This window comes from Dermacentor variabilis, chromosome 2, assembly GCF_050947875.1.
Source record: "Dermacentor variabilis isolate Ectoservices chromosome 2, ASM5094787v1, whole genome shotgun sequence".
Classification (NCBI taxonomy): Eukaryota; Metazoa; Arthropoda; class Arachnida; order Ixodida; family Ixodidae; genus Dermacentor; species Dermacentor variabilis.
In genome coordinates, this window is record NC_134569.1 from 33,930,997 (window position 1) to 33,958,367 (window position 27,371).

Consider the following 27,371-nt stretch of genomic DNA (forward strand, 5'->3'; position numbering starts at 1 on the left):
TATAACTTGCTAAATAAATTGAACAGGAATTGGTAGGCTCACTCAGCTTGCGTATGTATAAGTTGAATTATAGGCGCAGGTAGGTTGCACTGAGGGAAGACAAGGGACAGTGCCTCAGTCACGTTCGCATTCACAAATATTCTCCTCCCCAGATAAGCACTTTTTCTGCAAAATGGTGGCTGCTTGGGCTGCTTGGGCTGCTTGGTGAAACATTGTTTAAACAAGCAAAAAACCTTTCTTACCGCGCAATTCAGTGAAAGGAAGGAGTCCTGTGAACTTCTTTCCTAAGGGTCCTGCCAACTTCCTCCTTCGTTCTTACGGATTTCTTACTAAAAATGTTTTTTTTTTACTTAAACAATGCGTTGTTTGTTTCGCCTGCGTTCGGAAACCCACCGCAAATGATATCGATTGAAATAACAAGAATAAAAATAACCTAGCAGTATGCCGCTCATGACAGGTACCTACGCATAATAAAAGTTTTACGCATATATTCGACCTGGCTTGGCCAATTTGTTCATTCATGCAGGCAAAAAAGAGGGACATTGCAGTGTGTGCTTACCAATGACGTTGAGCGCGATGAAACGCGAGATCTTGGGCAGCGTGCTGACTTGGCACTCGTACATTCCGGCGTCCTTCTTCTGGGGATACTGGATCTGGAGCATCCACAGGTCCGAGTTGTCCATGTGTATCGCCTGGAACCGCTGGTCCGAGGTGTACGTGAACCGGCCAACTGTCAGAACGTGCAGGTCGCGCCTCCTGATCCACGACACCTGCGAACGAGCCAGGAGGCGAGAGTTAAAGCAAAATTTATGACACAGTTTGTCGGCTCGCTGTGTGCAAAAGAAGCTGAGAAAACTGGGCTGTCATCGCCACCGTAAAAGGTTCACTTTTTCATACCTCTGTATTGCTTTCAAGGTAAACAATGTGCTTGTTGAACATTTATTCTTCTCGCTAATAGCTAACTAAAATTCGGCGATCGCAAGAACCTATTAATATAAACCCACTCAGTCAAAGGAAGCAATAATAGATTTGGTTTGGTATAATATATCTTCAAAAATCTATTTGCCTCTTCTTGGAGAAAAAAGAAAATCGTTGATTCGCAAAGGTATTGAATGCGAAACTTCTTTTATTGAATTTCACACCCGTAGTCGGTGGCATCAGGCTTACGTCACTCATCCCACTGTCTTTTCTTTGTAATTCGCCAGTTTGTGAGCAAAAATGTTCCCCGGATAAATCTTTGTTTCGTTTTTTTATTGCAATGTGATTGCAATAAATTTTTATTGCAATAATAATAGGCACCTAGCCAATACAAATCAGACACCGACGGAATAGATGACACCATGGGGGCTGTGCGCTATTAATTTTTTTATTGACATCATAGAAGTGGACGTTGGTGCAAAAATACAGCGCCAGTTATTCCTTGGATCTTGAGCGGGTGGTAGAGTTACTACATAACTCTGTGTACTTTTTTCGCATAGTTTTGTGGTCTTCTTCGTAATGACGTCACCACCCATTTTCGATCCATCTCTTGCCAGAACTGCTCTAGAGAACTTACCATACCTGGCATTGTTGCCACGTAAGCTACGAACATAGTATGCGACTTATTATTTCTACTTAGTGTCCTTTAAGGGAACCCTAGGCCATGTTAGAAGCAAACTACACCAATTCGTTCTTCCAGCTTGTGATTGGTCAAGGAAAGCACACCACTGTATGGAATTATTTATAAAGAGAAAAAAATCACAACCCTTCCACAATATAAAGATGGAATGGCAGCGAAAGATGACGACAGTCAAAGCTCTCAACCGAAAAGTAAAGCGCCTTCACTGCCCTTACATTTTCCCAGAGTGGAATGTTTGCCTTGGCTCGGGATTCTCGTTTTCTTTCATCATCGCGGGAACGCTCTTCGTCGGTGGTCGTTTCGCGCCGGCGCAGTTTAAATTTTCATTCCTGTTCCCTCCAGCGCTCCTCGTACGCATGTCGCTCTTCGGGTGTACGAACTATATGCGCGCATGTTGTGTGTCCCTTGTTCGTTCGATGTCCTGTCTCTGTACGCGCAAAAGTCTCCTAAGAACTGTACGTGTTCGCTCCGGCCCGTCAATAACGCACCTGCTTTTAGCGCCGATGGCTTTACTGCTTATATACTACTATAACCTTGACGTCACTTCATTTTTCACGACGAGCGTTCTAACCTGTTCCGCATTTTGACATCTGCGCCGCCGCGCTGCGCTTGTACTTCGTCACACACAAAGCAAACAAAGAAACCCATTGTGTATGAGTTTGTTAGAAATCGCTAAGCCCGTTTCTATTTGCTGGACGCCGAAAAAAAGTACAGAAGGTTAATCATATAGAGATTTCACTGTAAAACCAATGCGCAAGTATTTCTCGTCCTAATCTGCCCATAGCTACTGTGCGCAGCGAAAACAGTCAAGCTAACCGGTGCCAATTGGAACATTCCTGATGACTGAATTTATTTCTTGGTCGAGACACCTTCCCAAGTTGATAATACCTTAGGAGCATCAAAGAAGAGTATTGGGCGGCAGAGTCCGAGGTCGCGGGATCGAATCCCGGCCATGGCGGCCTCATTGCGATGGAGCGGAAAACACCCGTGTACTTGGATTTAGGTGCACGTTAAGGAACATTGGGTGGTCTAAATTATTCTGCACTCTCCCGCTACGGCGTGCTTCATAATCATATCGTGGTTCTGGCACGTAAAATCCTATAACTTAATTATTCTTAGAGATGAATATTCGTTCTCACGTAAGCGCCAGTCGACGATTTTAGATTCTTTTAGACAAACTTTCATGTTACTTCGCATACATGTTCGCTCGTTGTATTTTTGCATATTGTAGGACAATTTCGACACAACAAGATGTATGATTAATTTTTTATTTTTTATTTGTACATACTACGATTTTTTACAAGCTCTTAGCAGGCTGGGAACATACAAATAGATTCATGCAAACATACAGTTCAAGCAATCATGCCGACGCTTGAATTCAACATGTCAAAAGGACAGACTGCATGAAAAAAAGGAGCAAATAAAATGTGTACGGTTGAGTCATGAGTGCAGGTGTGCCTGGAAACGGGATAAAGAATTTAGTGTAACGACTTTATCAGGAAGTTTATTCCAATAAACTATTGTTCTTGTAAAATAAGAGTGTTTGAAGCAGTTGTTATGTGGCGTTAAGGGTAGCATAACTAGTTATAGGTGCTAAGATATGCCAGGTATCAATATGGTAGTGGCCATTCATTAGCTAAAACAATAATTTTAATCGGGAAGCAGGATTTTGTTCTGTAATTGAAGAGAAGCCACTACATTTAAAGAGATCTGTTATAGAAGTTCAACTGTAAGAATTGTAGATGAATCGGACAGCTTTCTTTTAAATTCTTCCTAATTTTTCAATATTTGTTTTGTGTAGGGGTCCCAAATTATTATTGCATATTCTAAAGTAGGACGAACTATTATTGGGCATTTATTTGCGATACTGCCAGTCTCAGTGAGACGAAAGCAGTTGGCCATTGTATTAGACAGTTTAACAAAAAGAAACGAACAGGTCATGCTACATATAATAGTAAAATACATATACATATATATATATATATATATATATACATATATATATAGTAAAATAAAAAAAAAGAAGAAAAGAAAGCTTCCCCAAATGCTGCCGAAATCACCAATGACGATGGGTGAAATACAGTAGTTTCGGTTAGTATAACAACATCGCTCAGTAACGGATATAGTATTAGTAGAATTTATATAAAAGTAGCGAATAAATTACCCATGTGAGATTAGAGAAGTTATACAGCTAATAGATAACAGCGCCAGAAGTGACCAGTTAGGATATATTTCGCGCTCCATCCGGTGTGATTACCAATGGCGAGCAGGTGGGGGTGGTACCATGACGGCTGATAGTGGGCAACGTAAATTGAACACAGTAGTATTTGCACACTCACCACAATATATTTGCTGAGGAATGACAGCCTTGTTTGTGATTAATACAAACCTTGTCACACACGCTTGAGAAAGCTTTGAAGCAAGCGTCGCATCGTACCCGACAGGCCCACTTCGAACAAGTCTACGTGGATTGACCGGAGTAAGGTGCAGGGAAGAAGCACTACAAAAAAAAAAGTGATTAAGAACGAGAACGAGGTTCTTTTTTGGTAATTACGACCCCCTCTGTAATAAGCGTGGCCAATTTTTTGTTGCTGTGAGTTGGGAAATATAGACAATGGGTGCAAAGCTGCACAAGCTCTGAGCACTGAAAGTTCTGCCCTCGTGTGGGCGTTTTTGTCTAGACGCAGAAGGAAAGCGGCGAGTTCACAGCGCGAGCAAATTGCTTTCTTTATGTCAAGGTCTCCCTTTCCCAATTCGTCGCTCCAGTCTACGCGCAATGTCTCAACCGCAGCAAACTAATTTCTTCTCCCGTGCACTCCGTCGACGCAGCCGCATGTCAACGACAGGTCTCCGCGCGCACTACAGCTGCACTGCACGCATTCATGAGGCCGGTTCGCGCAGCGGCAGGCTTTCTGCGAAGGGAGTCGCAAAAATCAACACCGCCCTCTTCCCTCTATATAGTGGTGGCTCGAAGGCTTCGACATGAAACGGGAAAAGAAACACACTTGAAACACAGAGAAAGAGCGCCAGTCGTGCTGGGAGCGTGTGAGAACGTGGCGCACCATTCAAAGCACGCGCCGGGATACGCCAAATTGCTTCGTGTCTCGGCTGCCAAAGCGGGGCACCCCCCCCCCCCCCCCACCCCCCAGTGGCGGTGGAGCCTCGGCTTTAGTCGATGCACGCGCGCCGTGAATCTTGATAGGCAAATTGTCGCGCGCGTTTAGGTGGCTCGCGCGCACCTTTGCCGCCGTTGCTGCTACGCGCTTTCTAGACGCGGAGGCGACTTAATGGAAGCTTCCCGGAGATGGCGCGAAAGGAAGAAACATTTCGCGCCTTTTCGACTGCCCTTCCTCCCTTCGACGTCTATATAGAAACTTCTTTCTAGTATACTATTCGCGCTCCCACAGCGCACGTGACAGCACTGATAAGAGAGAAATCGAAGCCTCCTTTAATAAAAATCGGTAGTCTCTGCGAATGAATGATGCGCCGATGGCATCGATACGAAGGCTTTGTGCAGCAGGTGTAGTAATGGTAAAGGAACGGCATAATAACTGGTTCCGGCGTCGCAAGCGTACATAATTGCGAGCGTACAGAATAAATTTAATGTTGGTTCTGGCTACAACCCTGAGCGAAGGAGATTGATATGAAGATTTTTAACACAATAAAAAAAAGAAGGTATAACTCTTCTGGGTGTGTAAGATATGGAAGCAGATTCTACAATTTCAACAAAACAACTGTCTTCACTTCGTGTGGAAGTTACTTACAAAAATAAATAATTAGAAAATGAGCCTCTCTTATCATCTTATTTTTCTCGCACCTTTCTTATGGGAGTGTTAGTTAACGAAACAGCTTTTTCGATGTGCATGAGTAGGTGAGCCATTGGCACGAGAAAATACCGCTACGGGTGCAAATTTCTTTGGTATGCATGGGGTCATTTCGGTCAGGAAATTCACAAATGAAAAACGGCAGCTAATAATGTCAAAGGTGTCATCAAACTGTTTCTTGTTTGACCCAGAATGTTGATATTTACGACAGCTGCATTCTCACATAACCCAAGTGCTTGTAAAGTCCGTTAAAGTAGCGGCGAAAGCGAGCCGAGGGGAAACGGCTGTAAATTCCTAAACATTACAGCGCGTCTCTCTAGGCAGCACTTGACAGTGCGCTTTACGGCATAAAACAAACCAATAAAAAATATTTTGCCTGCTGTTTACGACTTGATTCAGATTTTGATGGCGGACAGCCAGCTGGACGGGTTTTCGTTAAATTAAGAAAAAAATAAACATAGAAATATGGGTAGGGGTGGGAAGCTTCAGTTTTAGAAACTTACCAGTGAGCCGTACACATGCCACGAAACACGGCTAATTTTTGGCGTGGCTCTCAAAGGTTCTGCATGGGAGGTAAGGGAAGGATATTTTCGAAATGGTCAGTGTGCGCCACTTTTATGACTGCTGTCTTTATACGTACTTTGGGATACAGTTTCGAATCGAAGTATGCGGAATGTACGTACCGCCAACGTCGAAACGAATATCACGGTCATTCATGCGTTAGTTACGACCGATATGACCGTTCTGACAACATACTGGTATAGTAAAGGACACTTAAGGACACGTAGAAGAGTCTAGGTTCGAACATAAAGTTCGAATATTAATATTATAATATCGGATCAGTGGTGCCTATATAAGACTGCTCAACTATGGACGAGCCCTGTGTTCTGTTGAACTAGCATTTGTGAGCATTATATCTAAGTTATGTCTAAGATAAAGCTTGCCAGCGTACTGGGATTGGTGTCTAATGCTTACCACGCGTGCTACAAATACAAATAAAAAAATAGCTATATGGGTAAAGCAATAACGGTTAAACGTAGTAAATTTTAAAGATACTGCCAAGAGCTTTATTAGCAACGGGGGCAGGCGAATGGGTAGCAGTCAGAAGCGTTCGGCATGGACAGCAACCACGAGCTCATACCGGTAGCGATGGTGCTGTGGCGCTGGCAGGTTACTCTTCTTCGTTACAATCATCGCCCTCCGCAGAAAAAGGCGCCATTCTGGCGGTTTAAGGCGAAGAGATTACTATTGGGTCGTAGTACGGCTTAATGCGAGAGACGTGGACAAGTTCGCGGCCGCGATGGCGTAGGTCCGTCGATGGCGTGAGGGGCTCTACGACGTAATTGACGAAGGACGTTTGCTCCAGGACGCGGTAGGGTCCTAGGTATTTTGCGACAAGTTTCGCGGAAAGGCCGGGTGTGGTAGCGGGCACCCGAAGCCATACGAGAGAACCAGGAGAAAAGGTTGGTGGAGAACGGTCGGCAGGTTGACGGGATTGCTGCTGCCACTGGTCCTCGGTGGAAAATTAGCGGGCAAGCTGGCGGCATTCCTCGGCATGACGAGCAACTTCAGATAGCGGAGTACTTTCGGACACGTCAGGTGTATATGAAAGAATGGTATCGAGCGTAGTAGAAGGTTCTCGTACATATAGGAGAAAGTAAGGGGGAAATCCAGTAGTTGCTTGGGCCGCAGTATTGCACGCATACGTCACGAAAGGGAGAACTTGGTCCCAGTTTGAATGATCCGAGGTGACGTACATCGAGAGCATATCGCCAAGAGTACGATTGAAGCGCTCGGTCACGCCGTTAGTTTACGGATGGTACGCTGGACTGGTGCGGTGGACAATTCGGCATTCGTTGAGTAGTGCCTTCAAAGTATCGGAAAGAAAGACGCGGCCTCTATCGCTCAGAAGTTCGCGACGTGCACCGTGGCGAAGAATGAAATGTCGTAACAGAAACGATGCAACGTCGCGGGCGGTGGCAGTCGGCAGAGCAGCTGCTTCAGCATAGCGGGTCAAGTGATCTACTGCAACAATAATCCAGCGGTTGCCTGTTGGAGTGGAGGGTAGCGGTCCGTATATGTCTATACCAACACGATCAAAGAGCCTACAAGGGCAGGGAAGGGGTTGCGACGGGTAGGCGAACGGGTAGCAGTCAGAAGCGTTCGGCACGGACGGCAACCACGAGCTCATACCGGTAGCGATGGTGCTGTGGCGCGGGCAGGTTACTCTTCTTCGTTACAATACCTAAAACTATTTCTTGAAATAACATGGTCAAACAAGGGCATATGCCACGGCACGATATTTTTACTACAGAGCCAACTGAAATCGGCAGTCACTTACTATCACATTTCATGATACACGTGACGACAGCTGTCATTTATCAGTATGAGTAGAAACTAAGGAGCTGTCGCTTACAAAAAGAAAACAGACTTTCCAACAAATTAAGTATGCTGTTCCATGATGAGTCTGCACTTACCACCTTGTCTTGACGTTATTGTTTAGTGAGTACGAAATCGATTGCGAACGTTACCTTTCTTTTTCTTCTGGTAAACAAATATATATCGTTCTCACACTTGTACGTCCACTTTACGAGTACCGCGACATCAACCAACATCAACGATGAAATAAATTTAGTATCAGACCGCTTAAACAAAGTAAGAGTTTTGAACACGAAGGCTACTGACCCTTATCGCAGAGCACTTTGTTCTAGAGAAAAAGATGGCGCTTTCGGCAGCGCGCCACCTTAGCGACAGCGCAGGAATGCGAAACCATTATCTCTTCTACCTTGCTTCTGTGGGACCGGCTGTTGGAAATGCGAACTGAGTTTTCGCTGCCGCATTGTGCCCCGATCTTGCTGCAAACTGTCGCGAGGTGGCTTGAAGACGTGTGCAGTAGTTTGCCGCAAATGTGACTCGCATTATGAGGAGTGGAATGAATTTGTGTGGCCAAGTTCGCGGACCGCTGCCTGAACTGTCCTTGTTACTGCCACTTTCAGATGTGCGGCTTTCCTCTAGGATAGAAAAACTTGCTTATCCTGCAGCGCTGTATCGCTAACCTTCAATGAAAGCGCTTCAGTCCCAGAACGTCGGCAAAAGTGAGTACCGCTCGTTATGCAATGACAAAAGGAGTAGCGCCACTTAGTGTGACAGTAAGTTCCGCGCACGTTATCTACACACACATACCGCAACTGGCACGCAAACTTAGGCCCACTCTATCGCCAATGTATCAAGAATAAGTGAACGGGTGCACAATATGCAGGGTGCCCCGCGTAACTTGAGCCAAAGATGAAAAATGTGCAAATGCCACGTAGCTGGACCGAACTAAGGTGATACTTTTTGCCGTCGCTTGGAGATACTGAGATATTTTGTTTAATTCCACCTAATTAGATAATTAGCCTTAAATATTTAATGAACTTCTCATATATTGTAATTAGATGAAAAGTGTCAATGAGGAAACTGTAGAACTACATGAAAAACTCCCGATACAGCTTTCTGTTGCTCGATACGTGCTACATAAGAGGGTTTTTCTGAACGTGAAAGAAACCCGTGAATACATGGAAAACTCACTCGCGACTGGCCTCTGGAGGCACTTTGCGTGTAGTGGCGGACCCCAGATCGAAAGTGGATGGAAAAACGGCGCCGTGGTAGCTCAATTGGTAGTGCATCAAACGCGCACTGCGAAGACGTGGGATCGTTCCCCAACTGCCGAGAGTTGTTTTTTCATCCACTTTCAATTCCAATAATTTATAATTTCTTTAATTCAATTAATAAGTACAAGTAATCTCCCCTGTGTTGTCTTTGGTGCCTGTGTTTTGGCTTCTTATGATATGATAAATAATTATCAGGCCCCTCGGTAACCCCCTTTCTTCTCGTTCATTACATAACGAGATTCTCGAATCCCGCAACATTGATACGTTCAGGTAGTATGTGTGGATTTATTGACCAGTCGCCTTCACCAAAAGAGACCACGTACCTAAACAAACGTTTCATAGAGAGTATTCTTACTGCTTTAAAGGTGACGTATAAACGGGCCTAAAACAAGCCCTCAGTAAATCACCTACGAAGTTTAGGCGTTCCGTCTCTTCCATCAGGGGATTCCAGAGAAAAGAGACAAGACGAAAGAAATCGGTTGCTCTAAAGCAGACGTATATAGATTGAAAGTAATATGAACGAACAAAAATTATCTTGTAAATAGAAGAACACATAACTTGGGTATCGCTCTGAAAGGCCTCAAAACCCAACACACACAATTTGAACGTAAGCGTAAAGGTAATGAAATATTGTTAAACATACGCTTTTAATAACTAGCGTTGCATTATTTGCTAATTCAATGGTCAGGACGACAGCTGGTAGGTAGGGTACTAAGGACTCCTTCCTCAGAAGTAAGTTAGGTATCGGAAAAAGACCGAATTTAGTTGGAATATACGGAATATGGCCACAGCTGACGTAATGGTGGTGAATTATTTCCCGAGTCCTCTGCCATAACTTGTCTCGAGGAATATGAACACAAGTTTAGTGCCCAATAATCTGGTCAGTGTTCCAGTTCCCGTGCACTAGTTGCCAAATGGACAGCGAACGGCACTAACACTGCGAATTTTTCAGAACTGGCACATTTATCTACTATACTTTCGCTATATACTCGCTCTAAACTATGTATAGTTTAGAGCAAGTAGAATAAGTATAGCATAGGGACTTCAGTTTCAGTTTATTCAGGTTAGTGGGGCACATTCAAAATAGAAAATGCAGGAAGAGGTTCCAGAGCGTAAAGGCGTATCGGGTCTTCAAAGCATATTTTAAAAGAGCTACATGATATTACCACAGCCACTTCTGTAAATTGACGGCGTTATTATAGAGCTATCTTTATTCACTTCAGAGGTACTCTCTTACCATACATTTGGCGTTGCGACATTGAATGCGCAGTGGACGCTGTTCTGTGCGCGTGCGCATGGCTTTTGATCCCTCTCCGTATTCCATTTCTTGACATCCAATGTGTGTCCAATGTGTCAATGTGTGTCATCCAATGTGTGTCAGCGAACCAGGCTCAACATATTTAGGAACCCTGCATTTCTTCCTCTTTCTCTCTCTCTCTCTTGCAGGCGTTCCACGGGAGGTTAGCTGGTTGATCTTGTGCAGGGTGTGCAAGTAGCAAACAGTGGCTTCTATGTAATTTATTTCAGTCACCTGGGAAAGTAATGGGCTCCAAGGAAGGCTGGCGAAGGTACCCAGTACATAAGCGAACGTGTTGATACTCATGTAGCTTTGCAGTCCACCGATTCTTTAACAGTACCGCTCGAGCGTCGACTAGCCGGCCGACCAGCGCCTTTTAACAGCGCGAAGCGACGAGATCAGTAAGAGTAGCGCATGCGCATCAAGTTTAATGGAAGCGCAAGTTTGATCTGCTAGGCTCTTTCCACGAGCACGACACAGACCCCGGCACGATTAGCTCGTTGCAAGCTTCCCGGCTTATTGGAGACAATGGCTTCCAATGAACTTGGCGGGCATGCACTACTCTTGCTGATCTCGCCGCTTCGCGCAATTAGAAGGCGCTGGCCGGCCGGCCAGTCGCCGCTCGCGCGGTACTGTTAGAGAATCGGTAGACTTTACGTATATACTAGCTCAGAGCAGAAGACAGGCATAAACGCAAATGTTTAACTTTGCAGAGTTCCCTTACAGCTAGGTTATTGAAGTGCCTGCAGATGAGATTCTGCTTATGCCCAGCAGACAGATGTTGGTATATAAAAGAGCTCAGTGGTGTCCGAGAGAAAGCACCGGTGACGCTTACTTGAATGAGGGACGTTGCCCTTCAGCCGTCTAGCCTACCATGCCGATTTCTTATTTGGCAATAGCACTTCGTTACTTCGTTTAAGTTTTCAGTATTTTTCTTTTTTCACTGTCGATTCCTATAATAAGATTAGGTCGCCCCTGGGGAATAACTAAAGTTAAGTAAGAAAAAGCTTAGCCAATAGAGCGGCTTCGAATGTCCGCGCCAATACCCGGGACATGCATTTGTACTTTTCGCGGCAGCAACATTCGGCCCTCACGAAGTAGCATTGCGAAGAATTGCAGTGGAAAGAAAGGTCGTTGCGTTTGTTCCCCAGGCGAAGACTTGGCACTGATTTGCGCTGGGCCTCGAGCTTGCGAAAGCTGGATTGTGTCAGCAGTCTCCTCGCTGAAAGCGTACAACGAGGCAGAAAGCAGAAACAATGAGCTCCCTCGTCAGGCGCCCACTGCTGCTGCCGATGGGAGGCGACAGAAGCAAGAGAACACAGTGGCTGCCTGCAAAAGTAAACGAGAGGAAAGAAAACTGCGAGCCAGACCTCGCGGGGCGTAGCGTAGCGTAGCGACGGAAACGCGAGAGCAAATGGGGGGAGCTCGAACGGAACTGAAACAACTTTGGCGGATGCGGGGTAGAGCAAGCACGCAGTCATTGTGTGCCGTCTCGGCTCCGCTAACAACGCCATCCCGGTCCTTCTCAGCCTCGCCACCACTGTGCTTCACTCCTCATCGTGCCCCCTGCCCTCGTTTCTTGTTCCCTCTTCTGTCTGTCTGTCTGTCTGTCTGTCTGTCTGTCTGTCTGTCTGTCTGTCTGTCTGTCTGTCTGTCTGTCTGTCTGTCTTTAGGTGTCGCGCTCTCCGCCACCTCCGTCAGCCCAAGTCCTCCTGTTCAGCAGACGGGGTCGTATTGCAGCACACGAGGGTGCAAACGGTGTCTGAGGTGAAAGGAAAAGTGCCGGAGAAACGGAGAAGCGCGGACGTACCGCCTATATGGAGCTGAGGAAATCAAAGCAGGTACGAACGAATGCCGGCGTCCGCGAAGAAGGGAGCTACAAAAATAGTGACAGAAACACGCGCTACGTTGACGTTGTCGTAGCAAGTTGGTTGAGCTCGGCGAGAAGCTGCTGACAAACAGCCGAACACTAGGAAGGTTGGGAACAGAGCTCGCCCTCAGTAGGTTCATTGGTGAAAGCGGTGGCCGAAAGGACTAGCTTGAGCTGGAGTACGCCGCTTTTCCCCTCCTTGTTAGTAAACTACGAATGGGTAGGCGTAAAGGATTGGGAGATGTACGAAGGAGGCATGTGGGGGGCCAGTGCGCGCGCCACTGAAATAATCGAAGGCGGTAGAACTGCATCGAGTCTCTGCGGAAAGGGCCCGCGAGGGGTTTGGGGAAATGCTGGACGGTAAAAATAACGAGGCAGTCTATGTGAGAACTGAAAGAACATATGATATGTATGCACTTGCTTATATGTGTAGATGGGTAAAATCGCTAGGCAGTGCCTCACTGGAGATATGATAGCAATATCCCCCAGCTCCTGCAAAAGGCCTGGCTGCAGCAGGACGAAATGGGTAAGCGTTCGCTGCGAAAGCGGAAGAACGGGGAGGCGCACAGCAAAGCAAGACTTGTAACAATTCAAGAGGCAATAATGAGATCAGGAAAGGTGTTATATGGCACCGTAATCACGGAAGTAATGATATCCAGGCTGAATACAGGAAATAATGGTGACGTATGATGGCGTAATGATATGCAGTATCGCGGCCGCTGGTGCTCCAGCGCGGCTGTGACAGGAGATAGTGATAACGGATAATGTGCCTGAGATTTATACGTCCAAGCGTGTTCATATTGTTCAGTTGAAGGCTGATCATTATGGCACCAATTCCTTTCTGTGTTTCAGTTAGGTCTCTGAAATGTGGTACAAGTACTGCCGGTCACTTTAACTACCTTTGCGATTGCCCGAGGGCGTATCAATGCAATAAACGTCTCAATGTTGTGCAAATTTTCATCGACAGGCACCTCGGGCTTTCTGTGAAATTTCGCGCACGCTGAAGAAAGACCACCAACGGGCATTGTAACTGTCTTTTATTAGGAGTATGTTATTCGCACATGAGCCTTCTGTGCCGGAACTTTGCTGCCTGTGAAGCGATAGCTTGGCATGAAATAGAAAAAAAGGGGTTCTGCTTTCATATGAGTGTGCAGCATGTAACGATACTTGCGAATGTCCTGCTATGTGCTAAAGAAATTAACTAAACCTTTAAGCTTTAAGACTTAGTAATTAGCGCAGCCAGGCTTCATAATCATACTGCCTAAATTCAGAAGATACTATTTTTGTAAAATGAAGTATTCCTTTTGAGGGTGTTCTATTCTCGTCTAAAATGGCTCATAGCCAAGAGGGAACGTTTTGAGACCACTGAGTGTATGCTTCATATGTACACAGGTTGTCCCAGTTAACTTGGACGAAGGCTTCAAAAGAGCACAAGACCTCTAGAGAAATCGCAGTGAATGCTTAGTAGCCGTAGTCGCGTGTACTTACAGCAAGTATTTTTTCATACCAAAGTATTCATTAATTTATTTTTATTAGTTAACATTTTACTTATTTCTTGAACCGCAAACATGTCAATTACAAAGTTGTAGGGCGCATAAAATAACCTCCGAATCAAGCATTTGTATTGTGCTCAGCTTTGCCTCGTTGGTTTTTACGCGAAAAACAAAAGCGCGCGAAAGATTCAAAATACGAAATAGATATGTGCTTGCGTGTCGCTACTGAAGCACTCCCGAGCAAATAGCCATGGATACGCGGCTTTACTAGCGACGGCAGCTTAATACAGCGCTTCACGCTATGTGATGGTCGCGGAATCATGAGAACACGCCGCTAACGCATTGATAAGCGTAGGGGAGCAGTGGGAGAGGGGGCATTTCGAAGCCGGGAAACCGTGACGCCGCACTTAGGACTAATTTTGCTCACTCATCTTGTTCTTCATCGGACGCATTTTTTTTTTTTTCACAACGCGATAACGATGCAACGCTACGTCGACGTCATCCTCGAGGGCCCCGTGAACGACGTCTGATGCAACGTTCTACTTGCGCACCTTCGGAACGTCTGGTTTCAACACTATGGTGCTCTTGAGCATACTAACAGTCAGTCTCAAGCGTGGTTTGACTAGCTCTATCCTGGGCACTGGATTGGCCGGGACGAACCTGTACCCTGCCCTGCAGGGCCGCTGGACATGACACCGCTGGACTTCTTCTTGTGGGGCTACGTGAAATATCGCCTGTATAGCAGCGAAACTACCACACCGCACGGTTTAAAGACAAAAATAAGCAGAGCCTGCCGTGATATTCCAACGCCGTTGGTCAAAGCTGCAACAGCACAAGTGCTCGAAAGAAGTAAGTACCGTGTTGGGCGTCAGACGATGCCCTGTTTGAGCACGTGCTACAAATGGCAGTGGAAAATAACCGCTCAAACTGGTGTAAGAGGTGACTTTAACGCAGCTTCATGGTGTCACCCTTTCCTTACATAAAGAAAGCTTGCGATAAAGATAGAAATAGGCAAAAAACTACATTGTGTTACCTCATTTCCGTAGTTCCAGAGACAGAAATGGTAAACGGCTAAAGCAGTTGCACCTTTGGATGTTTCTTTGTGGGCGGCTGAGTTGCCTTACGTGCTCGTGGTTTATTTTTTTTTTTTATAAATTCCTGAGTAGCTCTTTTCCGTGCTTCCGAGAGCTGCTTTTTTTTTTCTTTTTTCGTGCTTTTTGCGCACTGTTTTTTAAACGTTGGTTGTGTTTATATTGTAGCTTTGATTCGTGATACGCGAAGGTTAAGCTATCGCGAGTACGTCATGATCGAGCACAACATTATTGCGTCCGCAGATGCCGACGCTTATCGCACCACGCTAGTGAGGTTGCGAAACCACTGGAGCCCTCCTACATGACGAAGCCTTGTACGATACGGTGACAAACGAATGCAGCCGTATATCTTTCAAAGGTTGCTTGGAAGCGCTTGAGTAGCAGCACCCGAGCGCGCATCTATTTCATATTTCGTGCATTTCGAGGGCTTTTGTTCTTTCTTGGAAAAAACAACCAGGCACACTTCAGCACGAAATAGATGCTTGATTCGGAGGGTTTTTTAGGTGTCCTACAACTTTGTACCTGATATGTTTGCGATTCAAGAAATAATAAAAATGTCGCTAATTAAAAGCAAATTATTAATTAATACTTCGTGGCGAAAAAAATACTGGCTGTAAGTACGCGCGACGGCCACTGCTATGCAGTTGGTATGATTTCTCTGGAGCTCTCGAGCTTTTTTTTTTTTAAATCTTGGTCCAAGTTAGCTGAGACAGCCGGTTTATACAGGGTGATAATTTGTAAGTTTTATGGAATTTTTGAAAATAGCCTGTTGCAGATAACATAATTCTAGTCTTCGAGCTGGATTATTCAGAGATGTGGACTACTTGCACGAGAAATCGAGACACATATTCAACTAATTAACAAAACAGCACTAATTATTTCTTGCGTTAATTACTTTACGGCTCATATTGCAGTTTACGAATTGTAGCCAGTCAGTTTTTCAGTGCATCCACTTGGAAAGAATTTCCATAATGACACCAGTTTGAAGATGTGCGCCATCAAACTTGCCGTAAAGATACACTGTTGTTCCACTTACTCTTTTTTGTTTAAACAAAACGCCCTTTTACACATTGTCGCACAAAACTGGAACGCCCATGTATTTAGTTCCACATTGTGACAAATATCTCGAAACTTGTACCATCCTGCAAAATTCATTCCAAACAGATGCGTCTTTCTCGCTCACCTGCTACAATTCGTAAATGGCAATGTGTGCTGTAAAGTAACTAATTAAGAAGTGAATTAATGAATGTCACTAATTTGTGGGTTGACGCTGGCATGGCTCGATGCGGTCGTCCGCGTCGCCAATTTGTGGGAGGCGGCGCGAAGAGGTAGCCGCCGTGGCCACGGTTCATTTAGGCCGGCCAACCATGGTGCCGCGGGATCCCGGGAGCGGCCAACACCGCGGCCGCCCGGTTCAAGTGGTCTCGCTTGTTCTACTCTCGAGCAACCTGCACGCGAGCCCTGTTATTCTTCGCCGGCTTTGGAGGTGACAGTCGTGATGCTACGAGGTTTGTTGATGGATTTCACTAAAGCTTTTCATTCCCATGGCCATAACATGTTACTGCATAAGTTAAAAATGTACGGTGTTCGGGACACTCCTGTGGCTTTAGTTAAATCATACTTAACAGACAGATCTAAATGCGTGAGTCTGGGAAACTATCGCTGATCTCCGATTTGTAGAGTTGTCCCGGAAGGAAATGTAGTAGGTGCCTTTCTTTTAGCGCCTTGATTATTGACGTTGTAAACATGGACAAAATGGTGCAAATTGTATTATATGCTGATGATGCCACACTCTTGCTGTCCGGCGAAGATGCAGATGTGTTGGCAAAAAGATGCAATCCATTATTAAGTAACAATAAATCATGGCCACTATCAAATAAACTTAAAATTAACCCTGGGAAAACCAACGTGATAATTTTTGGAGGTAGAAACAAGACATTCAACATTAAACAAGATGTATGCTCAGAACATAAAAATCGACATTGTTGATGAATACAAGATCCTAGGGGTAACATTTTATCTCATCTAGGTAGGGATTGTCGCGTAAATAATTTGTGTAAGAAACTTTCTTTACCTATGGGGGCTTTATCGTGTTGTCGTGACACTCTACCAAACCGAAAACAAATTAGTATGTATTACGCTCTATTTCAATCACACACAAACTACTGCAGTTTGGTTTGGTTTAATAGAAGTCAGCGCGATATACATAGAATAGAAAAAGACAGCTGTCTGTCACATGCATTGCCAACATAGGTTATTTATTTCCCACCTACACATGCTTTCGCACTCACAGAATAACCAAAATCCAAGATATGTGCGAGTCCCACATCCTGCGTTCATTTAGCGTCTGCTTTTCTGCATTTAAACACTTCATTCAGACTAATGTATTTTTTTCAGCGCTATAGCCATGATATGAATACTCGGGACGTAGGCGAGTGGGTTTTTGGTTATACCCCGTTTTCCTAACGACTATAAACGCCAGTCTTTGAAATGCAAGTTTCCGTTCATTATAAGTAAACAAAAACACTTAGACAAACCCAAGGTAAATGCAGTTCGAGAAATATTTCTTAAGAACTAATTTATTTCTTCATTCAGTTATCTATTAAGATGCTGTCTTTAGCCGCAAGTGTGCTGTAAACCATGTTACTCTGCTTTCTGAGCTTTATGTATTATTATTCTATTCTTGTTACTGCCTATCGGTATTATTGCATGCTGTTAATTTATCTTATTGCAGTTAGTTCTTGTATTGGTGGTGTTAACGTTTTTTTTCTGTTAGTAAAATTAGAGTATTACGTATAATTGTAGAATATGCTTTGCTGTGTTTGTTTTTATTCTACAAGTAAGAGTACATGTTCTTAGTTCACGTATAATTATATTCTAATATCTGCGTAAATAACGTGCTTATTTTCGTGTATGATGTTTTTAAGTGTCTGTTATCTATTGACCTTTCGCATGTCGCCATGTAAGCATGGTCTCCTGGGCCCCGTGAAACAGTTTCCTTGCAGTTTTTAGTCCAGGAGTCCAGATAGGATATTTTCTGGTAAATAAGAATTGATTTGAATTGAATTGGAGCTTTGGGGACGGCAGCGTGGACTTCATTGACATTGGCGTTTCGTAGCCGACTACAATGGAAAGCATATACAGCAGTCTCGCTGAGAACGGGGGCCCTAGATGAAAAGGGTGAGACCACCAGAAGCGACAATGCTGAAAACCATCACAGGGCGACGGCACGGCACAGTGGCGACGCAGAAGCCGAGCGTGATGAATTTTCGATGGCGTTCCGCGCATCCTTACCGAAGTAACGCGATGCACCAGCCATTCTCGTGTCTCGGTCGTCGGGGGAATGGAGAGAGAGAGAGAGAGAGAGAGAGGGCGAGAGATGCCAGAGGCCAGCACAAAAGGAACGCTGCCCGGCTAAAGGTTGAATGGACGGCCACTCTTTGTGGCTCGCTAATGGACACGCTTGCAGGCCTACTGCGGGTGCAGATACAGCGGCACACTGTCGCTGTTGGCGGGACGGGCTTTGTGCGCGCTGGCGAGATTGGTTCCTGAGGTTCGCGATGGGAAGCAATTATCTGGCATACGCCACGCTCGGAATGAGCATCGTGATGTCTTGACCCGTGCTGATCGCCGCCGCTGGTGAGCGCATCTTCACCGATGGTTCACGCGGAATATGAAGAAAACAAAACAACGACGATGACAGAAGTCAACAGAAGGAACGCATTGCAAGAAGTAAAGAAAGAACCAAGGCCACTTTAATTGTGAAAGGGCATATCGCTTTAATATTCCTGACCTATTGTGAAGTACCATGAAAGGGAATCGCTTCGCATTACGCGAGATGCATGTGACCGTTCATGTTTGTCGAACATTACGTAGCTGTAGGTTGCATTACTTAGCAATACGTAAGTATACGCTACTTTTCATAGCATTCTTTTCGTAATGAGACCAGTTTCTTTTCGGCTATCTAATTGAACAAGAAATCATGAGCCATACCACTCTATGAATGTGGATTACCAGCAAAGCTGTGCAGCGCATGACAAAGAGGTGACACTGAATTTTGAACAAAGTTAGGAACACATTTACTGTCTCTGTCGGTGGTCATGACGACGAAAGGTACGCACTCTCATTTATTTTACAGCTGAGCTGTATATGGCTAACAGATTCGTCCGTCCGTCTGTCACCTGTACGCCGAAAACTCCTCCGGCGCAACCCAGTATTCTCATGCGCGAGAAGAAAAAAACCAAGGAGAAAGAGAGGCGTGAGATTGGCTGCGCCGGTAGAGAAGTCGTTGCTCTCCGTCGCACCCGAGTGCGCGCGCACCAGTTTCCTGCTCTGAAATGGGTAGACCACGCGCCGTACGTACTCCTGAAGAGCAAGCATCTTTCGATTAGCAACGCCGCGAGCAGAACAGGGAACGAGCTCGCCTACTCCGCGCCAATGCTGCAGTACAGGCACAAGAACAGGCTCGTGCGGCCCAGCGCAAGCAGCAACTGCGCGACGAGGATCCGACAGCCTACCAAGCCGTCGTTTAATGAACCGTCGTGATTAACCCTGGTAAAAACCGTGGCTGCACGTTCAGCTTAGCTGGTTAAACATGTGTACGGAGTGCTTCGGCGGTGATTTTTTTATACATCCGCGTTCATTCGTCTTATACATTCGTTATATATATATATATATATATATATATATATATATATATATATATATATTCCTGTTGTCATTCCGCGATATACTGAGGCAAACATCGCGATCACCACACCGAGTGGCAGTGGGACAGTGCCGTCACCGCCTTCGTACAGGGAGGGACACTATGGGAACGCGTGCACGATGAGTGGCAACGTAGCCAGCTGTGGAAGAAGACGACGACGACGAGGAACGCGTCAGCAGTAGCGCGAACCACTGCTGATGATGATAGTTATTGCTTTCACAGATTCTTGAAGGACACGAGAAATGCATGAAATCCTAGCCATAAACAGCTTCACTGTAAAAAAATATGGGCTGATGCCGGAGATAAGGCAGTATAATAACGTAGACTGATCCTGAAGGTGGTGCTTGAAAAACATAGGTCGTCCCCAGGGGTATGCGCCTCTGGATATATGCCTCTGGAGAGGGGCTGCTCCACAATGAACCTGTTTCACGCCAACTTGGATATGTATCACTAGATAATTGCCAGTAGGTATCTGCCTCCGTGTACCTGCCACTGTGTACGTGTCACTAGACGTGTGCTCCAGGCGCCATTGGGTGAGTGTATACCTCTAGCTGCGCGCTGCTCTTCGATTAACCTCTTTGACGATAACTTCACGAGGTGTGTGATACTGGGTATGCGCGAACTTCACGTTGGTGTCGTTAAGTGGCCCATTAGGTCCAGAGGGAGACGTGAGAGAAGCTCCCTTGCGGTACACGGCTCATGCGTGACGTGTTTCGGCTATGCGCGTACTTGGAGAGTCGTCGTAGATGAGCTCGCACCGAATTTTTTCTCCATGCCATCTTACTGAACTGGTTTTGTCAAAAAATGACGAGCCACTATGTACGTAACCAGAACCGAGCCTGAGGCACCTATCCGCAGTTTTGTTGCATCAGAATTTCTTGAACACCCTAGGAAAAGATGGCAAGTTTCGTCATGACATTCCAAGTTTTTCTACGGCAAGGAGTTGTATGAGTGGTGCACATTCCAGTCAGGACAATGCAACACCTACCTTGTCAGTTGTTTTGTTAATTCTACTAATTACAAATTCTATTAATCTTACGACTTCGGGTTGCGATTACCATTTCGGGACTCGTAACACTCACGCACTGAGAAAAGCGGTGAGGAAAATAAAGAGTAGCCGTATGTGGCATCTCATCGGTGATTTTAGATTTAACCAGGAGTTTCTCATGCAGAATCGGTGTCAAGTGAAAAGGGATAATCAGAGCGCACACCTGGAAGCACTTATGTTACTATGTGATTACTCACAGATCTATTAAACGAGGATAATTTGGAATCACTAATAGGGGCCGATAATTTTCAGTTGAGTCCAGTCATTTACCGAGTAATATTTTCTTCATCCCGATGCTATATACAAATGATGCGTACAGTGTTTTCAGTTTAACTGACTGGTACAGCGATGCCTCCTTATGTTTTTTTTTCTCCATCTTGCGTAGTGCTTTTCAGTTCAGTAATACTGGTAACGCACTGTCAAACCTCTCAATTGAGAGACCAAATAACGTGCGAATACATTATATTTAGAGCCGTCGACCTCTTGCTTAGGACTCCATTGTTTATGAAGCTGCAAAGGCCGAGGTCACTAAGTAACTCTACAAGGCAACACTTCGCTGCCTCACTTTTCAGGGAACGAAAAATGTGCTTGACCTCACCTTTCTCATTTTCTTTTCTTTTCTTGCAAATTAAAGTTATCTATACTGCTTCTGAAAAAGCGAGAAAAAACAGAAAACAACAAAGAAACTTCTAAGCAGGTAGTCCCGCCATTTTTAGGAATATTTAAGTATAATTTATGAATACAACAATCAAACCCCGGCCTTCAGTCCCCAGCAGCCGCGAAGCAACTGACCACGGCGGCGGTCAGATCTGTAACGCTGCAGAGGGTGCTAAGAATACCTGGCTCCGGACAGGCCGCCATTGGAATCTGAACCTGGCAACGTTTAACGTTAGAACGCTATCTAGTGAGGCGAGTCTAGCAGTGTTATTGGAGGAATTAGAGGGTAGTAAATGGGATATAATAGGGCTCAGTGAGGTTAGGAGGACAAAAGAAGCATATACAGTGCTAAAAAGCGGGCATGTACTGTGTTACCGGGGCTTAGCGGAGAGACGAGAACTAGGAGTCGGATTCCTGATTAATAAGGAAATAGCTGGTAACATACAGGAATTCTATAGCATTAACGAGAGGGTGGCAGGTCTTGTTGTGAAACTTAATAAGAGGTACAAATTGAAGGTGGTACAAGTCTATGCCCCTACATGCAGTCATGATGACCAGGAAGTCGAAAGCTTTTATGAAGACATGGAATCGGCGATGGGTAAAGTCAAAACAAAATACACTATACTGATGGGCGACTTCAATGCCAGGGTAGGCAAGAAGCAGGCTGGAGACAAGTCAGTGGGGGCATATGGCATAGGCTCTAGGAATAGCAGAGGAGAATTATTAGTAGAGTTTGCAGAACAGAATAATATGCGGATAATGAACACCTTTTTCCGCAAGCGGGTTAGTCGAAAGTGGACGTGGAGGAGCCCGAATGGTGAGACTAGAAATGAAATCGACTTCATACTCTGCGCGAACCCTGGCATCATACAAGATGTAGACGTACTCGGCAAGGTACGCTGCAGTGACCATAGGATGGTAAGAACTCGAATTAGCCTAGACTTGAGGAGGGAACGGAAGAAACTGGTACACAAGAAGCCAATCAATGAGTTAGCGGTAAGAGGGAAACTAGAGGAATTCCGGATCAAGCTACAGAACAGGTATTCGGCTTTAGCTCAGGAAGAGGACCTTAGTGTTGAAGCAATGAACGACTATCTCATGGGAACCATTAAGGAGTGCGCAATAGAAGTCGGTGGTAACTCCGTTAGACAGGAAACCAGTAAGCTATCGCAGGAGACGAAAGATCTGATCAAGAAACGCCAATGTATGAAAGCCTCTAACCCTACAGCTAGAATAGAACTGGCAGAACTTTCTAAGTTAATCAACAAGCGTAAGACAGCGGACATCAGGAACTATAGTATGGATAGAATTGAACAGGCTCTCAGGAACGGAGGAAGCCTAAAAACAGTGAAGAAGAAACTAGGAATAGGCAAGAATCAGATGTGTGCGTTAAGAGACAAAGCCGGCAATATCGTTACTAATATGGATGAGATAGTTCAAGTGGCTGAGGAGTTCTATAGAGATTTATACAGTACCAGTGGCACCCACGACGATAGTGGAAGAGAGAATAGCCTAGAGGAATTCGAAATCCCACAGGTAACGCCAGAAGAAGTAAAGAAAGCCTTAGGAGCTATGCAAAGGGGGAAGGCAGCTGGGGAGGATCAGGTAACAGCAGATTTGTTGAAGGATGGTGGTCAGATTGTTCTAGAGAAACTGGCCACCCTGTATACGCAATGCCTCATAACCTCGAGCGTACCGGAATCTTGGAAGAACGCTAACATAATCCTAATCCATAAGAAAGGGGACGCCAAAGACTTGAAAAATTATAGACCGATCAGCTTACTGTCCGTTGCCTACAAAGTATTTACTAAAGTAATCGCAAATAGAATCAGGCACACCTTAGACTTCTGTCAACCAAAGGACCAGGCAGGATTCCGTAAAGGCTACTCAACAATAGACCATATTCACACTATCAATCAAGTGATAGAGAAATGTGCAGAATATAACCAACCGTTATATATAGCTTTCATTGATTACGAGAAAGCGTTTGATTCAGTCGAAACCTCAGCAGTCATGGAGGCATTACGGAATCAGGGTGTAGATGAGCCATATGTAAAGATACTGGAAGATATCTATAGCGGCTCCACAGCCACCGTAGTCCTCCACAAAGAAAGCAACAAAATCCCTATAAAGAAAGGCGTCAGACAGGGAGATACGATATCTCCAATGCTATTCACAGCATGTTTACAGGAGGTATTCAGAGGCCTGGAGTGGGAAGAATTGGGGATAAAAGTTGATGGAGAATACCTTAGCAACTTGCGATTCGCTGATGATATTGCCTTGCTTAGTAACTCAGGAGACCAATTGCAATGCATGCTCACTGACCTGGAGAGGCAAAGCAGAAGGGTGGGTCTGAAAATTAATCTGCAGAAAACTAAAGTAATGTTTAACAGGCTCGGAAGAGAACAGCAGTTTACGATAGGTAGCGAAGCACTGGAAGGGGTAAGGGACTACATCTACTTAGGGCAGGTAGTGACCACGGATCCGGATCATGAGACTGAAATAACCAGAAGAATAAGAATGGGCTGGGGTGCGTTTGGCAGGCATTCTCAAATCATGAACAGCAGGATGCCACTATCCCTCAAAAGGAAAGTGTATAACAGCTGTGTGTTACCAGTACTCACATATGGGGCAGAAACCTGGAGACTTACGAAAAGGGTTCTGCTGAAATTGAGGACGACGCAACGAGCTATGGAAAGAAGAATGATGGGTGTGACATTAAGGGATAAGAAAAGAGCAGATTGGGTGAGGCAACAAACGCGGGTAAACGACATCTTAGTTGAAATCAAGAAAAAGAAATGGGCATGGGCCGGACATGTAATGAGGAGGGAAGATAACCGATGGTCACTAAGGGTTACGGACTGGATTCCAAGGGAAGGGATGCGTAGCAGGGGGCGGCAGAAAGTTAGGTGGGCGGATGACATTAAGACGTTTGCAGGGACAACATGGCCACAATTAGAACATGACCGGGGTAGTTGGAGAAGTATGGGAGAGGCCTTTGCCCTGCAGTGGGCGTAACTAGGCTGATGATGATGATGATGATGGTCTTCGAAATACGTGACAACGTTTGATCAGTACTGCTGATTATGTTTACAACTTGACACTTTCGCGCGTTCAGAAATGTCTCGATTCGCTATTTTTGGCATCAAAGAGAGAGGGACTTGGAGGCAAAACAAAAATGTCATTTTGAGCAAAAACGACATAAAAAGTAAATAAACAAATAAAACAAAACAAAAAGGAATAGGAAAGGATACAGAAGGAGTAAATTTGGAAATTACTCCTTTTTAAGATCTGGATCAAATGGGTGAGTACTCACCCATGCTACGTAGCATAGGCATGGAAAGGGCTGGACAATATCTTTTTCCACCACAAACGATAGAAGGAAGCAAATCTTTTTCTATATGAATGACGAGAAAAACGAGAAGGCAAAAGTGGGAGCCAACGTTTCGACAAGTGTACTTGTCTTTTTCAAGGCCTGATTTGAAGTTTTCGCACCATCGTGGCAGCCAAGGGAAAGCTTGCGATACATGCGTATCCTTAAATGCACTAAAAAAGCACGGTGAGACCTAACATAGCCATTGTCTTCTCTCTCAGAGATAGCATACAGAGGGCAGTGGCCACGTTGAGCAGGTGACCAATTGTTGCTTACTTTCGCGAAGCTTCTATGTTAGGAGAATTTTGGTCTTTATTAATAGCGACAAACATGTATTTTCCTTTTTTAACGCACTTCTGATGTGATACTTTCTTTAATATAACTGGATTAAGTCCAGTGAATGCTACATTGAAATTACATTGCAGAGCGGTGGAAATGTAAATAATAAAAAATAGAACGCAGTTCCGTTGGAGCTCTATTTCTCGTTTTCTCAATTTTTTATGCTTTGCAACATTTATGAGAGCCAGCATTAACCATCTCCTCCTGCAGAAGGATAGCTTCGATTAGCGATACGGTCACCACATGACTTGACCGATGTTCTCTAAATTTTCTTTATGAAGTATATCCCACCTGTTTTAATATACCATAATCAATTACACTAGTGTGCTTTCTTGCCAAGAAACTGTCTTTGTTTATATTTATCTTCGGTCACTCAGCGCCTAACGAGAAAACCGTTGCCAGAAAGAAGAAAAAATGGCAAAGCGCTTGTTGAAACCTAAAGCTTGAGCAAGCGACTTCTATATTTTCTTTTGTTCTTTAGGAACAAAGCTTGTTATGCTTCTTCAGAATGATAAGGCTATTGTATATCTTAGAAGTGATTAAGAAACAAACAAAAAATCACACAGGAAAAAACACTGAAATCCACTGGGTTAAAATAAAAGAAATGAAGAAAAAACGCATGATGTCGAGAGTGGCGAGAGTAGGAAGCACTTGGCGTTATCACCAAGAGAACGCGGCCACGCGACTCGGTTTTCTTTCTTTTTGATTTGCTTGTCTATCAGTGCCCCTAATTGGCAGCAGTAGCTGCAATAACGCGCGAAAATTGCGGCGACAGCTTTCATTCATTACAGCCCACGCCAGGCCTCGTTGCATTTCAAAGCAAGCATTGAGCCTGCATTGCCTTTAGCTCTTATTAGCGCCCTTTTCTTGTGGCCAAGCACCTCTGTTTTTTTTTCTTCTTTTATTTATTTCTTCCCTCTTTTTTTTATTTTTTTGCACTTGTATGCGCACAGGAGCCTTAATTACGGAACTCAGCACCGGTCTACGGAGGAGCTGGTAGGTTATAACTTAGAAGAAAGAGAAAGAAGAAACAGAAAAGAGAAGGTATTTTAAGAATAAAAGAAGCAAAATAACCACGGAAAGTGAACATTGATTGAACGTCAACTGAAATTTGTGCGGCAAGGTGAGGCAAACCTCTATAAATTGGCTGCTGAATATGCAAGTAGCTTTTCCAGCTAACCAAAGCAGCCTGTGCAACAAGAAAGAAGAAAAGAAAAAGAAGACGAGCAATTAAGAAGCAAATGACTTTTGTTTGTGTCCCGGAAATTGGGTATACACAAAGCGCACGTTCACTGAATATAAGTTTTAGAGTCAGCCGACGAGCTAATGGAAACCGCTAATTTGAGACCTCAATAACCTAGGCGCTCAGATGAATGTGTTATGGGGAAGGCGAATATTATCAAATGTGGCGTATTTCTCCATCATTCATCGTCACCGCGAACACGTGATGATAAAAACAAAACAATTTCCTTTTCTTGCATGGTACTCGCGCCAGATATCAATAACACTCTATAAAATAGAAAATATTCAGTCTTTTTTGTTTCCTGATATTACATTCGATATAATTTTATAGAGCTCCGAAGGGGAGGAAGGGGGGGGGGGCGACAGATAGGAACAGTAGATTCCATAGTTTCTCTTGCACGCGAAGGCGAAAGTTTTGCACCAGGTGACAAGCCCTGAAATTTGTCTAGATACCGAATGTCACAGGTTAATAAATGTAGTCAAGACAAATTATGGCTTTTTTGAGTTACCGCATCTTCACGCGGACTGAGTGCACACATTTAGGACACTCTGATCGATAGAGGTGTGACTGAATGGCAAGTGGGGGCCATTTACGCGCGCGAAAACTGCCGTGTGGGGTTTTTGTGTCTCAATGATGAGGGCGCCTCAACAGTGTCGCCATAGAATAAACGGATTAGGAAAGGGTGGAGAGGGAGAGTTCCTAGAGTGGACAGCGCGTAGTCACGTCAGCGTTGTTGACAGCAGCAAAAGCATCACGTGTGACGATCAGAGTCGCCAGGAGAGTTTTGTGGGTCGGATGACTCCAAAGAAACAAATAACGGACTCGTTAAAGGTTACACGAGATGCAGCTCGTGTATATATATATATATATAATGGAGAACAGACATGTACTTCACTTTAAAGCGGTTGTCTTTTGCGCAATAAAAGCAACTACAACAACAACAAAAAAGAAAAGCGCCGGCACAATAAAAGAAGTGAGTGAGCGTTTGGGTAGTACTTCGAAATAGGGGTATTCAGGACTGCCAGTACCGCGGTCTCTTCGCTAAGCCTCAGGGCAAATCAACGCGGCACGAGTCTTGTTGATCTTGCTTTAGAGCATGCATTAAGGGCTTTGCACGATGGCAGCCCGACTTATCTACGAGGAGTGTCTTAAAGCAGCTG

General features: G+C 44.8%; 1 protein-coding gene across 3 annotated transcripts in view; it reads right to left on the bottom strand.

Moving 5' to 3' along the window:
* The window catches only part of LOC142571623 (igLON family member 5-like), a 423,151-nt gene that overhangs the window by 19,198 nt on the left and 376,582 nt on the right, over positions 1 to 27,371 (bottom strand). For all 3 annotated transcript variants that reach the window (XM_075680131.1, XM_075680133.1, XM_075680132.1), the window contains exon 3: positions 560 to 770. In XM_075680131.1, the coding sequence (XP_075536246.1) occupies positions 560 to 770 (211 nt within the window). The remainder of the gene's footprint in view (positions 1 to 559; positions 771 to 27,371) is intronic.